At 53.6% G+C, this 16,430-nt stretch overlaps 2 protein-coding genes and 1 pseudogene across 2 annotated transcripts in view; all 3 read right to left on the bottom strand.

Annotated features, from left to right (window-relative positions):
- The window catches only part of LOC136787245 (ceramide synthase-like), a 573,680-nt gene that overhangs the window by 236,788 nt on the left and 320,462 nt on the right, over positions 1–16,430 (bottom strand). The window lies entirely within an intron of this gene.
- On the bottom strand, positions 578–1,636 carry LOC136787044 (olfactory receptor 14C36-like). Its single transcript, XM_066984151.1, has one exon. The coding sequence runs from the start codon at positions 1,628–1,630 to the stop codon at positions 584–586; it is 1,047 nt and encodes a 348-aa protein (XP_066840252.1). The 5' UTR covers positions 1,631–1,636; the 3' UTR covers positions 578–583.
- Positions 7,969–8,940, bottom strand: LOC136787278 (olfactory receptor 14C36-like; annotated as a pseudogene).

Here is a 16,430-nt window from a genome sequence, read left to right as displayed (position 1 = left end):
CCTAGACTGCAGTGGCTGCCTTCCAATGATTGTGACTTATTTACACTCATAGAACCGTAGAACAATAGAGTCATGTAGATTGGAAAAGACCTCTCAGATCATTTGGCTCAGGCCAAAGACAACAAGCTAACAAACTCTGACCTGTATACAGCCCTTCCTGATAAATTCGGCAGTGGCCCTGTGTTATCTTTGTTTCCTCTTTAACTGTAACAGGAACAGTTCACCTTGGTACCATGGCACAAGCATACAAAGGTCAGTGTCCCCTGCTGTGTCCCCTGATCTCTGCAGCACATCCTCAGAGGCCTTCAGCCCCTCTGTGCCATCCCTGGGGGCCCTCAGGCAGCTCCTGCCACCCCAGGGCCAGGGCAGCCTGCCCTGACCTGCTGCAGAGAGAAAACAGTTTATTATTCCTGTTTATTAATCCACTGAACATAGGTCTCAGAGAAAGAAATTGCTCCAGCTTCATTTATTTTGATTAAATACACAGAGCCTGGAGCCTTTTTTTACTGAAACTGTAGGTCACACAGACAACGGAATACTTAGGTAGAAGGAAGTGAAGGGCTTTTCTGCATAGACAACATTATCACAGGGACACAAGGGAAAAACAACCAAACAAACCAACAAACACAAAGCAGAAAGGCAAGACTGCCTGTCGTGACATACAGTGGGAGTCATTTGCAGAAAAAGGTAGACAGTCTGTCACCACAGATAAAAACCCAATCAACATTTTCCATATTGAATCCTTGAGATCCTGGTTCCTCATACTGTAGATGAAGGGGTTCGCTACTGGAGGCAGCATGGAGTACAGAACTGCCACTGCCAGGTTCAGGGATGGGGAGGAGATGGAATGGGGCTTCAGGTAGGCAAATATGACAGTGCTGAAAAAGAGAGAGACCACGGCCAGGTGAGGGAGGCACGTGGAAAAGGCTTTGTGCTGGCCCTGCTCAGAGGGCATCCTCAGCACAGCCTTGAAGATCTGCATATAGGACAGCACAATGAAAACAAAGCATCCAAAACCCAAAAAGGAAGTGAACATGAGAAGTCCAACTTCCCTGAGGTAGGAGTCTGTGCAAGAGAGCTTGAGGATCTGGGGGATTTCACAGAAGAACTGGTCCACAGCATTGCCTTGGCAGAGGGGCAGGGAAAATGTACTGGAAGTATGGAGCAGAGCATAGAGAACCCCACTGCCCCAGGCAGCTGCTGCCATCTGGGCACAAGCTCTGCTGCCCAGGAGGCTCCCGTAGTGCAGGGGCTTGCAGATGGCAACGTAGCGGTCATAGGCCATGATGGTGAGAAGAAAATACTCTGCTGATATCAGGAAGACAAATGCAAAGACCTGTGCAGCACATCCTGTATAGGAGATGGCCCTGGTGTCCCAGAGGGAATTGGCCATGGCTTTGGGGAGAGTGGTGGAGATGCAGCCCAGGTCGAGGAGGGCGAGGTTGAGGAGGAAGAAGTACATGGGGGTGTGGAGGCGGTGGTCGCAGGCTACGGCGGTGAGGATGAGGCCGTTGCCCAGGAGGGCAGCCAGGTAGATGCCCAGGAAGAGCCCAAAGTGCAGGAGCTGCAGCTCCCGCGTGTCTGCGAATGGCAGGAGGAGGAACTCGCTGATGGAGCTGCTGTTGGTCATCTGATCCTCCTGGACAAAGGGACGATCCAAGGAAGAAAAGACAGTGATAATTAGCAGAGACATCTCTGAGAAAACCTTACTCCACCTCTCACTGAAACCCCCCCACAGTGACTTTATCCTTTCCAAGACCTTTCTGCTGCTCTGTTGCTTGAGCTTTGGATGGTGCTGGAGGAGAGTGCCTCTGGGAGCAGGGGACCCTGTTGTGCACTTTGGAGGCGTCACACCTGCCCTACAATTCTAGGTATAAAGAAATCAGGAGTGACCTCTGATTAAATCTACCTCCGATGTATGTGGACTTCCCAGCATTACCACTCTCAACACTCTTGACTGCCAAACAGCGTTTGTGGTTTAATTTGTTCCAACTGCATGTGTGACACTCGGAAGAGTTTTTTTGAGGGTAGAAAACCGTGGCGTTTGTAATATATTCCAGGTGCAATTTTGTGAGTCCCAGGGGCAAAGTGAATGTCCTTAGTGCAGTGTTGGTAGCCAGTCTGTCCATCTACCCTGGTCTCAGCCAGACTCCTCTAGGGCTCAGTCCAGTTGCCCACATTGAGCTGCTCAATTATTGTGGCTTCAGGAACACCCGGGAAAGTGATTCAGCTTTTTCCTTTCTTCCAGACTGCATTGCCCCAAGCCCCAGAGTTTAGAAGGGGGTTTGGGCACCTTTCCCCAAAGGACAGGTTTGCGTGGTGGGACCTAGAGGGTCAGAGATTGAGCTGCGGCTGAAAGCCAGATCTACAGGGAGCCGTAAAGCAACAACAGCAACAGTAGGTGTAGGAGCAGAGAAAAATAGCACAGGGCTTCTGCCAGGAGAGGCAAAGCCAGAGAGGTACTGACAGAAACTCAGGAGAGTCTGCTCTGCTGGAGGTCGTGCTGCTGAGGTTATGAGTCACGTCCTGAATCTTGTGGGACTGAGGGCAGAAAGGGAAGTACCAGAATATTCTGTTAGCACTGTCCTGCCATTCCCTGCCCATGGCTCTGCTGCCTGCAGCTGTCCCTGCCTGCAGCTGGGTCTCTGTCCCCACGCCTCCTGCCTGCAGGTCACAGCCCCCATCCCACCCGCTGGGTGCTCAGCTGTGCCCTGCAGACACCTCCTGGCAGCAGGGCTCTGCCCAGGGGCAGCTCGCTGGGGGCACGTCCTAGAGACCAGGTCACACAGACCCTGCTGGCACTGCACATCTGGTGGTGGAGCTTTCTGTGGGCTGAGGGGCAGGAAAGGGACTTGCTGGGGTCCTTCTAATGCTCCTTGTGAAGGCTTAGCAGTCAAAGCCTCTACCCTGAAGTGACAGCCTTTATTTCTATTCTCACTGAGCCAAAGAAGAGAAAACTAAAAGCAGAGAGTCTGGAAAGCTAAGAGTGCAGCAGGAATTTCCTATCATTATCCCTGCTCTTGCAGCGTCCCCTTGGATACATACCAGTTGCGCTGCGTAGCTGTAAGCAGGCTGCCCCAGGCAGCAGCCTCCCACCAGCAGCAGGACCCTGCCCTGCCAGGGGGGCTCCTTCCACCCGCAGCTTCTCCCCGCAGCGCCCTGGGCAGCTCCCCGGGCAGGCTGAGTGCTGAGCCTGGCAGGCGGCAGAGGCCCTGCCCCGGCACACAGCCCCTGGGGCACAGCAGGGACCCTGCTCTGCACCACAGCCCTGGGCACCCCTGCCTGCACGCGCGGCTTCTCCTTCCTCCAGGAGCTGCGGCTGCATTGCCCTCCAGCCAGAGACTTACCGGGGTCAGGGCTGGCAAGTGTTCTTCCCCAGCGAGCTCTGTGCATCCTGCCACTTCTGCCTGCCTTTACCCACTCTGTCTCTGCAGGCAGTGCCCCCAGCCCTGCTGCGCTGGGCAGAGGAGCTGCTCCTGGGCAGAGCTGGCTCTCTGCAGCGCTGCCCGCTTGCCAGGAGCTCCCCTTGGGCCCAGGAGCCCGGCCCAGCTCAGCAGCACAGGCCCAGCCCAAGGCCTCACTTGCTCTGCCCCCCACCAGGCTCCCTTCATGTGTCCCTGGGGCTCCTGGGCTCACAGCTCCTGGAAGGCAGCAGGGTCCCTCCTGGGGAACACACTTGGAAGCAGACAAAGCAAACACTGACTGGCCCTCTCTAAGCACTGCGCTGACTGATTCCCACAGCAGGAATTGCCCTGCCAGGGTGTGCAGGGCTACGGGATGTGCCAAAGTTCCTCTCTGTTGTTCAGCTTACTCATCAGTGAAGTGAATGATGTAACAGAGTGCACCCTCACAAACTTTGCTGATGACACAAAGCTGGGAGGAGTGGCTGATACCACAGAGGGACCTGGACATGCTGGAGAGATAGGCTGAGAGGAACCCCACGAAGTTCAACAAGGGCAAGTGCAGGGTCCTGTCTCCTTCCTAGGGCGGAATAACCCCCAGCACCAGTACAGGCTGGGAATGACCTGCTGGAAAGCAGCTCTGCAAAGAAGGACCTGGGAGTCCTGGTGGACAGCAGGCTGAGCATGCATCAGCAGTGTGCCCTTGTGGCCAGAAAGGCAACTAGATTGTGGGGTGCATTCGGAAGGATGTTGCCAGCAGGCCAAGGGAGGTGATCCTCTGCCTCTACTCAGCCTGTACAGGTGCTTGGTGTTATTCCTCCGTAGGAAGGAGACACCACAAAGAAAAGGTGGTATGCATGAGAAGCCTGACAGGGTTAGAAAAGCAGCGTTTAGTTGCAGAATAAGCACTAGGGCTGGATTCCCCTGAAATGCTACTAGTTGCTTGACAGAGCGGCACACTGCCACAGTCATGGTAACAGCCTGGCAGCTTTGCGCCTGGGTATCACTGTGAGATCAGCCAAATGGGATGAAGGCTTTGTTCCTCATCCCTTCTGTTGAGAGAGGGGTTTTGCCTCTCGGCAGAAGCTATTGCTGCCACATGTCACCCAGGCAACGTCTGTGAGTGGCATCTGCCCTTGGGGCCCAGAGATGTGCAAAGCCTTGGTTCTCTTGCTTTCCAATATCCACTGGCATTCCATCCAAGCTAAGCAACCCAAGGCCTTCTCCAGAGCTGGTCATCACAGAAAGGCACTTCTGGGACTCCTTGCAACAGCCTGCAGTAATGCTGCCATTGCTTATGTCAATTGTGGGTGCCTGGAGTGTTTCGGACTCTTCTAGAGGTGAGTTTGGAGCATGGGAATGCTTTATACAAACACAAAAGAGCTTTGACATGTTGGCTTGTGCTCAGTGACTTCTGTCCTAGAGCACTGCAGGTTATTGAATCAAAGACTGGAGTGCGCGGAGTGCATCCAGTGTCCTAGAGCCACTCACACACTGGCCGATACTGACTTGGTTACTGAAAATACAGTCTGGTTGGGGTCTTCAGCTTCCCAGATGTCTGCTGGAAAGACAACACAGCAGAGAGGAAATAGTCTAGGAGGTCTCTGGAGTGTGTGGAAGATGAGCAGGGGAGGTCCCAGTCAACTGTGGGTTAGGAAATGTGACGCCCAAGTTCCAGTGGATTCCTGGAGATAACTACACTTGAAATGGCCATTGAGACCCCCAAGAAAATCATGTTGGTCCATCTGCGATAAACTCAGGCTGAAAGACTCAAGAGCAGGTGAATTTGAGTGGCTGTGGCAGAGCCCAGCAACCTGCCCCAGTCTGGGAATATGTCCCCTTCCAACTAGGGAAATTAAAAGGGATTAATATGAACAGACCCATCAGGTCAATCTGCATAATACGGAGAAGTAATGGTTCTTGTGCTGTAGGTGCAGCAGGCAGGAGGCCTTGGATTGGGCCTCAGAAGACTCAGGCAGATCAAATCTGGTTGATCCATGAACTAAACTAAGACAAACACTGTGAGCAGAGCGAAGGACACCGAGTGGTGCCCTAGCATGAAGGAGGATGCAGAGCACAGCTGTAAGAGGCGTCTTTCTTCTGCCACGACCGACGCAGGTTCGTCTGAAGTGAAAGCCCCAGCCCAGGACCCATGGAGTGAAGGTCCCTGGGCACAACTGCAGAAAGACTTTGCAAGACCTCTGCCACTGACAGCTTGAAACACCAAATGCATCTTGGCAGTAGTAGGTCCTTTTGGCACAGGGGCAGATGTCCTCCCTGGCAACACCACCACGGAGGCCACCACTGGAAAGCTGCTGCGTGACACCGACTGCGTGACACCCCGGGGTCCAGAGAGGGGAGAGGGGAAGGGGAGAGGCAGGCTGTGGGGAGGGGGCTGGAGTGAGGTCACTGCCACTGCAGCAGCCTGACTGGCCCTCAGAAGGGCTGGCCGGCAGGCACTGTGACATCATCCCGCGCATCAGAGAGCCCCTGGGCAGAAATGACGTCACTGCAGAGGGGAGGGCGAGGGGCTGGCAGAGCCCCATCGAGGGGCTGGCTGTGGGTCCCCTCTGCTACAGCCACCTGACGGCGCGGGGCAGGCAGGAGGGCAGGCAGGGCTCGTGGCCGCCTTGCTCAGGACGAGCCCTGGGCGAGCTGGGTGAGAAATCTGTGCCTTAGCTCCAGCAAAAGCTCTTCTCTTTGCTCTTGACTTTTCTCGATAACACCACTTCCAGGTGAGCTCTGCCCTTGCTAAAACCATACCTCCACCTCCACCATAAATTTCTGTTTCAGAGCCTATCCTTGCTGTCACTCGTGGGTGGCTGCTTTGTGGCCCCTGTCTGCACCCTGTCCCTGCAGCGTCCCAGTCCCACTGCCCCACACATGCTCCCACAGCCGTGCTGCCAAGGCACCGCACATGGCAGTGCACATTCAGGGCTGGGTCAAGATCCCCCTGTTACAATCCCAAAGAGACCCTCAAGATCCCTTCCCGCCATGGCCCTCCTACCTTTGCAGCCTCCTCCAGCCCCTGGCCTCTGCCCTGACCCTGCCACATCCCATGGGGGCCTCTGCAGACAGCCCTGCTCCAGGTCTGCAGGGCTCTGGGCCAGGACAGAGGCCGACAGGGCTGGACGTTTCCCCAGCACAGACCCGGAGCATGGCTCTCCCACCTCCTTGCCCTCTGCCCACCTCCCTGCCCTCATCCCAGTCCAGTGGCAGCAGCCCCAGGGCAGTGCCCACCGCAGGCTGCTGCAGGGCTCTGGGCACTGCCACCACAGCCCCAGCCCCTCTGAAGGGCACAGCAGCTCCCAGGGGCACAGAGGGCTCAGCCCCACAGATGGGACAACCATGGCACAAGCGTACAGAGGTCAGTGTCCCCTGCCGTGTCCCCTGCTCTCTTCTGCAGCACATCCTCAGAGGCCCGCAACCCCTCTGGGCCATCCCTGGGGGTCCTCCGGCAGCTCCTGCTGCCCCAGGGCCAGGGCAGCCTGACCTGAGCTGCTGCAGCCAGAAAGGGGTTTGCTATTCCCATTACTTTCTGATCAGCTTTGAGTGGGTCTCAGACAAAGAAGTTGTTGTAGCTTCATTTATTTTTGTTTAAATACACAAAGAGTCTGGCTCCTCATTTCTGCAAAGCCTCAGGGTCACACAAGATATCCATCAGGCTGGATGCGGCTCTGGGTAGCCCGCTTTAGTGGCTGGCAACCCTGCCCAGAGCAGAGCTGTTGAAACTACGTGATCTTTAAGGTCCTTTTCAACCCTGGCCATTCTATGATTCTATGATATGTTGGTACTTGAGTACAACAGGATGAAGAACAGCATTGCTTTGCGGAAAACATTATCACACGGGGAAAAAGAAAACCAAGCAAATCCCTCCAGAAGTTAAGACAGGCTTGCCATGTCATTACATAAACTGTAATTCGTCTGAAGAAGAAAAGAAGCACTTTATAGCTGTGGAAAGGCACAGTCAGTTTCCTCAATGCATCTTTATAAACATCCATGACATCACTTTCCTAATGGCATTCTTGAGCTCCTGGTTCCTCATGCTGTAGATGAGGGGGTTCACTGCTGAGAGCATCACCGAGTACAGGAAAGCCATCACAAGGTCCAGGGATGGAGAGGAGATGGAGGGGGGCTTCAGGTAGGCACACATGCCAGTGCTGAGAAACAGAAAGACCACGGCCAGGTGAGGGAGGCACGTGGAGAAGGCTTTGTGCCGTCCCTGCTCAGAGGGCATCCTCAGTACAGCCTTGAAGATCTGCACATAGGAGAAAAGAATGAAAACAAAACAAAACAAAACAAAACAAAAGAGCCAAGCCTTCAGGCAATGCACTCTGGAGATGCTTTTTTTTTTCTTTTTTTTTTTTTTTTTCTTTTCTCAAAAGCTATGTAAAAGTGAGCTCTGACCTGTTGTTAGACATATGTTTATTGAACCTCAAGAGTAAACAGAGTAATGTAATTCCTCAGGAGAAGTAGGATAGTTTTCTAAGAGTGTAATAAATGCAAATGATACCAAAGTTAACAATTACAATAATGATATGAAAGAAGGACCAGGCCTGCACGGAGATACTAAGTTAAGTCATTTCTGGAAAAAGAAGGGAAATTTTTCACTATTGAGAAATATCCATAAAATCACTTTCCTAATGTCACCCTTGAGCTCCTGGTTCTTTATGCTGTAGATGAAGGGGTTCAGTGTTGGAGGCACCACGGAGTACAGAACTGCTACCACCAGGTTCAGGGATGGAGAAGAGATGGAGGGGGGCTTCAGGTAGGCAAACATGGCTGTGCTGAGAAACAAGGAGACCACAAACAGGTGAGGGAGGCACGTGGAGAAGGCTTTGTGCTGTCCCTGCACAGAGGGCATCCTCAGCACAGCCTTGAAGATCTGCACATAGGAGAAAAGAATGAAAACAAAACACCCTCAAAACAGAAAACCACTAAATGTGATAAGCTCAATTTCCCTGAGGTAGGAGTCTGAGCAGGAGAGCTTGAGGATCTGGGAGATTTCACAGAAGAACTGGTCCACAGCATTGCCTTGGCAGAGGGGCAGGGAAAATGTATTGGCAGTGTGCAGCAGAGCATTGAGCAACCCACTGCCCCAGGCAGCTGCTGCCATCTGGGCACAAGCTCTGCTGCCCAGGAGGGTCCCGTAGTGCAGGGGCTTACAGGTGGCAACATAGCGGTTGTAGGACATGACAGTGAGAAGAAAATACTCTGCTGATATCAAGAAGACAAACAGAAAGAGCTGTGCAGCACATCCTGCATAGGAAATGGCCCTGGTGTCCCAGAGGGAATTGGCCATGGCTTTGGGGAGAGTGGTGGAGATGCAGCCCAGGTCGAGGAGGGCGAGGATGAGGAGGAAGAAGTACATGGGGGTGTGGAGGCGGTGGTCGCAGGCTACGGCGGTGAGGATGAGGCCGTTGCCCAGGAGGGCAGCCAGGTAGATGCCCAGGAAGAGCCCAAAGTGCAGGAGCTGCAGCTCCCGCGTGTCTGCAAATGCCAGGAGGAGGAACTCGGTGATGGAGCTGCTGTTGGACATCTGATCCTCCTGGGAATGGGGATCTGCTGCTCTGAATAGGGAGGCCTGTCCAAGGAGGAAAGAGAATTAAAATGTTAGGGTAGACCTCTGTGAGGAAAACCTAGCCTATTTTATTACATTTATTTATTTATTTATTTATTTATTTTAAGCTATAAAAAACTGCCTCTTCACTTCTAGGAGGACTGGTCCTCTGCTTGATGTCAAATTGGTGCTGCCTGAGGGTTCTACTGCGTGCAAGAGACTCTGCAGGAGACAGTGCTGACCTATAGCAAGAAGAAAATGGAACATGGGGTGGTCTCAGATGAACTGTGTTTGACGTAACAAGGAGTTTTGGAGTACACTTTCTCAAAATTCACCCAACTGCAGAGCAGGGCTTTGTGCACAGTGCTTTGGTTTGTTACTTTATACTCATCCCCCTACACCTGAGGAGTGCATTTAAGGCACAAATCCTTGGCACTTGTACTGCCCACCTAGTGAAACCTTGGGGTCCTGGGAGGCAAAGGGACTGTCCCTCAGGGCAGAGTGAGGACAACTGGTGTGTCCATCACTCCTGGTCTCAGCTGCCCTGTGCGGGCACCTCTGGAGGATGGTCACACTCAGGTGTTCCCCTGAAAAGAACCTGGATGCTGCTGAGAGCAGAGGAATCCAGGTTCAAAGTGCAGATCTCCAAGCCCCTCACCCATCTCATCGTACCTGAGGAGGATCTCAGCTCTCTGCTCTTCTCCAGGGACAGGGAGGGATCATAACAGCTGCCCACATACAGCCATCCACCAGCATTTCTATGGCCTTAGGACTGAAGTTTCTTCTCCATGGGGATGCTAGATAACACAGGGCTGCTAGGGAAGAGCTGTGCCCTTGTGCAAGGCAGCCTGCAGCCCAGCAAAAGCCCCAGTGACATTAGGGCTGGAATTCTATGGTGTGAGAAAAAAGAGAGTAGGGAGTGGCTCCAGGGGAGGCATCTGCAGTACAGGGATGGCAGGGAAGTGCTCAAATCTCCGCTGCCACTGAGTTTCTGGGAGCAGCTCCGTCTCACTCCCTGCTTGTGGCTCTGCTGCCTGCAGCTGTCCCTGCCTGCAGCTGGGTCTCTGTCCCCACACCTCCTGCCTGCAGGTCACAGCCCCCATCCCACCCGCTGGGTGCTCAGCTCTGCCCTGCAGACACCTCCTGGCAGCAGGGCTCTGCCCAGGGGCAGCTCGCTGGGGGCACGTCCTAGAGACCAGGTCACACAGACCCTGCTGACACTGCACATCTGGTGGTGGAGCTTTTTATGGGCAGAGGGGCAGGCAAGGGACATGGTACAGGGCTTCTAATGCTTGTTGTGAAGGCTTAGGAGAGTCTGACTTCTCTTTGAAATAAGGGCATCTACTGCTATTCCCACTGAGCCAAAGCAGACAAAATGGAAAGCTCAGCAGGCTCAGGAAAGCTGGGACTGAAGCTGAAATCCCGTCTGATCCCTTCTCTTGCAATGTCCCCTTGAATACCTCAAGGTTGTGCTGTGGATCTGTGAGCAGGCTGCCCCAGGCAGCAGCCTCCCGCCAGCAGCAGGACCCTGCCCTGCCGGGGGGGCTCCTTCCACCCGCAGCTTCTCCCCGCAGCACCCTGGGCAGCTCCCCGGGCAGGCTGAGTGCTGAGCCTGGCAGGCGGCAGAGGCCCTGCCCCGGCACACAGCCCCTGGGGCACAGCAGGGACCCTGCTCTGCACCACAGCCCTGGGCACCCCTGCCTGCACGCGCGCCTTCTCCTTCCTCCAGGAGCTGCGGCTGCATTGCCCTCCAGCCAGAGACTTACCGGGGTCAGGGCTGGCAAGTGTTCTCCCCCAGTGAGCTCTGTGCATCCTGCCACCTCTGCCTGCCTTTACCCACTCTGTCTCTGCAGGCAGTGCCCCCAGCCCTGCTGCGCTGGGCACAGGAGCTGCTCCTGGGCAGAGCTGGCTCTCTGCAGCGCTGCCCGCTTGCCAGGAGCTCCCCTTGGGCCCAGGAGCCCGGCCCAGCTCAGCAGCACAGGCCCAGCCCAAGGCCTCCCTTGCTCTGCCCCCCCACCAGGCTCCCTGCCCATGGCCCTGGGGCTGCAGGTCAACCTGCTGGGAAACAGCCTGAAGGGATCCCTGGGCTTCCCTCCCTCCCCTGGGCACACACACTTCTTGACAGCAGGCCCATTTCTCCTTGCAGAGAGCCAAGTAAGTGTAACAATCACATCTTCTTGTCCCACTATCAGTTTGGGCATCCAGACAAAGTCAGGGAATCACCTTCTTTATCCTCTGTTCAGGGAAGGGATTCAGCAGAGTCAATTGAGACATCTCATGATGGATTTCAGAACTGGGACCAAAAGGGAGCTCAGCTCACACCCATGCCTGCCCCAGACCCACAGGACCTGGGATTCCTCTGCCCTCCCTTTAATGTACACCACATGGGCACCTGAAGGTGAGCTCCTTGATAACAATCACATCTTCTTTTCCCAGTATCAGTTTGGACATGAAGTCATGGTCAGGGACTGATCTCCTTCATCCCCACTTGAGGAAGGAATTCAGCAGAGTCAGTCGAGGCATCTCATGCTGCTTGTTATTCCTGGGGTTGGAAGGGGTCTCAGCTCCCTCCCATGCCTGCCACAGACCCGCAGGACCTGGGATTCCTCTGGCCTCAGTTCAGGTGTCCACAACATAGGCAGCTTAATGTGAATTACTGAGCCACAATAGCTCCTTAGTGGAGATGGAGGACAGGCAGGAGCTGTTCAGATGCAAACATCTGGTGAAATTTGTGGTAGATCCTCTTCGAGTCAGCTGGAGGCATATGTCCTTTGGGTAACTGAAATGGCAGCAGATGCCACATGTAGGACAACTGAACCTGTCCCTACTCCTTATGTGCAGGGCAGCCTGCAGAGGCTGTCAGCAGAGCAAAAGGAGTCGTGTGTCACAGGGAGAGCTAAACCTATTCTGTTCTCTTCTAAATGCCCCATGGCTGTAATGGCTGTTGTGTCACGGACATCTCCACAGGGCCTCAGCTCTCACCAGCAAGGTCTCCCTGCCCTTTGTGCCTTGAGGCAGGACTCTGCAGGGGTACAACAGGTGGTGGGTGGGGACAAAATCAGTGGTTACTTTGCAAAGTCCACCCTTAACAGTTCATGGGACCTTAGGGCGTGCATCCACGGGTACAGGGAGAGTGTTCTGGCCAGGAGGTACTGGTTCCTTATGATCCCAGGAAGGGATCGGACAGCAGCATTCAGGTACTGTAAGGGATCATTTAACTGTTCTTAGTGCTAAGACTGTAAGGAGAGAAGACTATAGATGACCTACTGAATTTGGTGTGACTTCATTCTAGACACAGTACTCCACTGTTAGTTGCAGCTCTCCACTAGATGTTTGCACTGACCCTATGGGATTATTAAAGGGTGAGCGAGTTTTGCTGATCAGTCCTTGGCTCTCCAGTAATGAAGCAGCATGTATATGGTAATCAGGGAGTCTCGGATAGTGCCATATTGCCACTGGTGCACCATTTGGGTAGCTACTGGCACTTCGACCCTGAGCAACCCCGCAACAGAAAGATCCCGTGGGGAACCAGGCAAGGTAGAAAACTGTTTAATGTGCATAAATCACCATAAATCACCTCCAGCGTGGCCAATTCCATCAGATACGGGCTGCCTCTCTCCCTGGTGGTTCATTTGCCTGGGTGACATGCAACATCTTCCTTGAAGGGATACCTTTCCTTTACACCTGACAGGAGTTGCCTCAAGAGAGTGAGGATTTGTGCCCCCTTTCCAATGCCCTCTTCCCTGGGGAGGGATCCCAGCTGCTTGTCTTCCCTGCCCTCTAATTCCAGGCTACTGGCCCTGTTATCCCAGTATCAGAGCAGCCAAGTGACAATGTGCTGGCCTAGATGATGGCTGAAATCTTTTTGCCTATCTCGCAGCTCCCCAAGGATTAATGATCAGGTGCTTATCGCTGCTTTTATGATATCATTATTCATCCACCTTTTCCTATGATGGCCCTACTTCAGGGTAGCCTGCCTCATCTTCTTCTTCTTCCCTCCCTGTATGAGCAGGAGCTTTTTTCCTTGCTAAACAAGATGATTTTATCTCTCTTGCTTCTTCTCGTGTATATGTATGACTGATACAGGCACAGGCTGGTTCTGTGGCCCAGTCACAGGGATTGGAGTTGTGTAGATTGCAACTCAGTAAGCAAAGGCCAAGCCCCAGCACATTGCAGTGATTTCTGTCTCTTTGGAATTGCCAGGGTGATGACACTCCTTTTTCAAGCATTCTGCCAATTTTTTAAGATTCTGCACTTGTTCAGGGGTGAAGTTCCAAGGCACTGCAGGTGCTCACTGTTGTAGGTGCCTGCCCATATCCTCCCACACTCCCTGCCACTCGTAGCTATCCTGCCTCAGGGCAGATCTTTGAGTGGCATTCTGAAATAGTTCACCCTAATCATAAACAAAAAATGAAACACATTCAGGAGATAGAACAATAGGTACAGGCTGGTTTGAACATCCCAAGGATATTTGAAGTTTTGAAGAGGTATTGTAACTAGCCTGGAGGAGAAAGGGGGAGGTGAAGGAGAAAGGGAGAGGGAAGAAGTGAGGAGAAGAAGCGCCCCCCCTCATTCCTCCCACAGATTGGCTCCCCGAGGAGAAAAGGTAAAGACTGTTAATTATGAATAGTTTCTGGGAGATGGTTCCTCAAGTATGGAGGTGACAGCAATGCTGAGTACAACTACCAGATTAGTCTCATGACCAGCAATTTTATCATAACATAAGGCAGTGTTAGGCAGTAGAGTAAACTAATAACCATAAACCAGCCCCCAGAAAGGATAAACAGCACAACAGGGAACACACACAGTATGTAATGTGCTATCCAACACAATTCTGAGGCCAAACACAACTACTACATCGAGATAAAAACAAAATAAACATTGTGGTCAGCAACTATGAAGGTGATATAATGCTTATAACAGATTTATTTTAACATGATCCAGTCATAGCTGTCATTATCTCAACCCTTTGGGCCCCACACAGGATCCATTTGGGAAGGACGGCATCCCGCAGGAGAGACCCAGAGAGGGCAGAGATGGATTGTCAAGGAGCGGTGGAGACAAGTGTCATGGACTGACTGCAATCCCCATTCCCCTGTTCCACTCAGGGGAAGGAGATAGAAGAGTGTGGTTGGGGGGAATGGTGTTTTTAGTTTGCTAGTGGTTCCTCACAGTTGTAGTCCACCGGTGATAGGCAGTAAATTATATTAGTCTGCCTATGCTAAATCTGTCTTGCCCCGATGATAACTGGTGCCCATGAGGATATTTGGTGGGTGACCTCCTATTCTACCTGAACCCTTGATCTCTTTTCATCATATTTCTCCCCCTTTTCCTTGTAGGTGTGGAAGTGAAAGAGCAGTTGCTGTGGAGTTCACCTCCATAGCTGGGTAAAACCACCATAGCAGAGATATAGGAAGGGTTCAGCGCCAGGACTGTGGCCACCCAGGGATGGCATCTGAGCATCCAGGACATGCTCTGCCAGCCTGGCGGAACAGGAGGGAAGGAACAGAGGTTCCCCTGAAGGAGAGCAGTACAAGGGGAAGGCTTGATTTCCAACTCAGGCATGGCTGGAACATTCCTGAGAGGCCTGTGGGAGCTGCAGGCCACACTAGTCTCTGGGACACCAGAGATCTTTCCTCCCAGAGACAGATCTCAAAGAGGCACGAGCTCCCAGGGAAACCTGGCCCTGGATTGTCCCCCATCACGACGAGGCTGAGCCATGCCTAGTGGATCCCTGGGGCTCAGGGCAGCCCTAGCATCAGGACCAAGGAGTCGTGGTTGCTGCAACATCCCCTGAGCCCATCGGAATCCTCAGGCAGGGCTCTTGCAGCAGCCACCTGTCCTGCCCAGCCCCCCAAAACAGCCCAGGGCTTGCAGCTTGGGACAGCTGACAGCCCCTGGGCCACCCCTTCGGAAGGGGCTCCTGACACCCTCACCTTTAGGGGAGAGCTGCAGGAGCACTGGGAACATGGAAGTCAGGTTGGAGGTGATGGTCGCACTCCAGCAGCCCTGCATCTCTCTTGCTGCTGGCCCTCAGCTCACGACAAGGGATGCCCGCCCTGGCTCCTCAACCACAACTCCTCTGTGAGGTGCCCCTGCTCCTCCGCCCGTCAGCGAGGGTCGCCCAGTGCAACCTTGCTGCCTGCTGCCCCCACTCCTGGCCACAGAAGGACAGCGGTGGGGAGCACCCAAGCAGTTCCCAGCAGGGACCAGGCCTTGCAGGGAAGTGCTGGCACTGCCGCTGGTCCAGTGACGATATCCTGGTGATGCAGTGCATCCCCCTGTGACATCAGCACATGTCATTTGAAGGCCTATGAGGTCATCAGCATGGAGACGGCACAGCTTGGGAGAGAGACGAGAGATTTCCCTTCTTGTCCTGAGAAACTGTCACCTCCCTTCTGCCCAGTTCTTTTCAGGATCAGGAACAGATGAGGGAAATCTCCAAATGGTGGCAAAGGCCATGGAATATAGGAAGTGGAGTGCTGGAGGAGTCACCACTGTGTTCCTGCAAAAATATGCCTCTTGTTTGGAGCCCTTCCAGGAAGGTGGGGTTTTCAGCTTCTCCTTGGCCTGGGCTTTTTTCAAAAGATAGGAGCGAAGGCACCTGGGATGCAGCAGCCCCTCACTGTGCCTGAACTCCTCTTCTGCATGAATCTGGGCTCTCTCTTACAACCTGACCAAGTCTCTCATTTCAGGAGACCTGTGGCATGCTGAAGGCAGGACTACCGTCCCTGACTGTACTGCACAGAGATACACGTGGTCCTGTGTCAGCTGGACTATGCTGCAAGCGAACCCTGCTGGATCATGTGGAGCTGATCATGGTGTCCCGGCCATTAGCTGCCATGTCTGCAACCAGAGCCCCAGAAGAAGAGAGGGGCATCTCTGCGGACATGCTCCCCTTTCCTCTTGCATGACAGAGGGGATGCCAGTGACTGCCCAGCAGTGCCCATCCCTGGGGGCTGTGCACAGCTGGGTGAGGCTCTCGGGGGGGGTTCTCTGCCTCTTTGTCTTCCTCAGAGTGAGCACCGTGATATTTCCCCACATTTCTCCACCCATTCATGCTGCTCCTGCTGTTGTGTTTAGGCTCTTTAGGGATGGGGGTTTCAGGTGCAGCTCCAAAAATGACCCTGAACATCCTGCCACAGATGTGTCGGCACAGCAATGAGGTGTTCCATCGCCCATCTGACTTGTGGGGCCACAGGCAATGCAGTGCAAGGGGGTGGGTAACATGCCAACTGTCCCTGCACAAGACCTAGAGTGCCTTTCTCCTGGGATCATAATGAACCAGCACCTCCTGGTCACAACCAAGAATTCTTCAATGTAGGCCCTACTGTCCCACAGAATATAAGGATATAGTTTGCAAACTACCAGTGATTTCATCCCTGGTAAAGGCAGGCAGAAGTGGCAGGATGCACAGAGCTCGCTGGGAGAGAACACTTGCCAGCCCTGACCCCGGTAAGTCTCTGGCT

This window comes from Anser cygnoides, chromosome 28 (genome assembly GCF_040182565.1).
Source record: "Anser cygnoides isolate HZ-2024a breed goose chromosome 28, Taihu_goose_T2T_genome, whole genome shotgun sequence".
NCBI classification, from domain to species: domain Eukaryota; kingdom Metazoa; phylum Chordata; class Aves; order Anseriformes; family Anatidae; genus Anser; species Anser cygnoides.
Note: the sequence above shows the minus strand (reverse complement) of the source record. Positions and strands in the feature narration are given on the sequence as shown.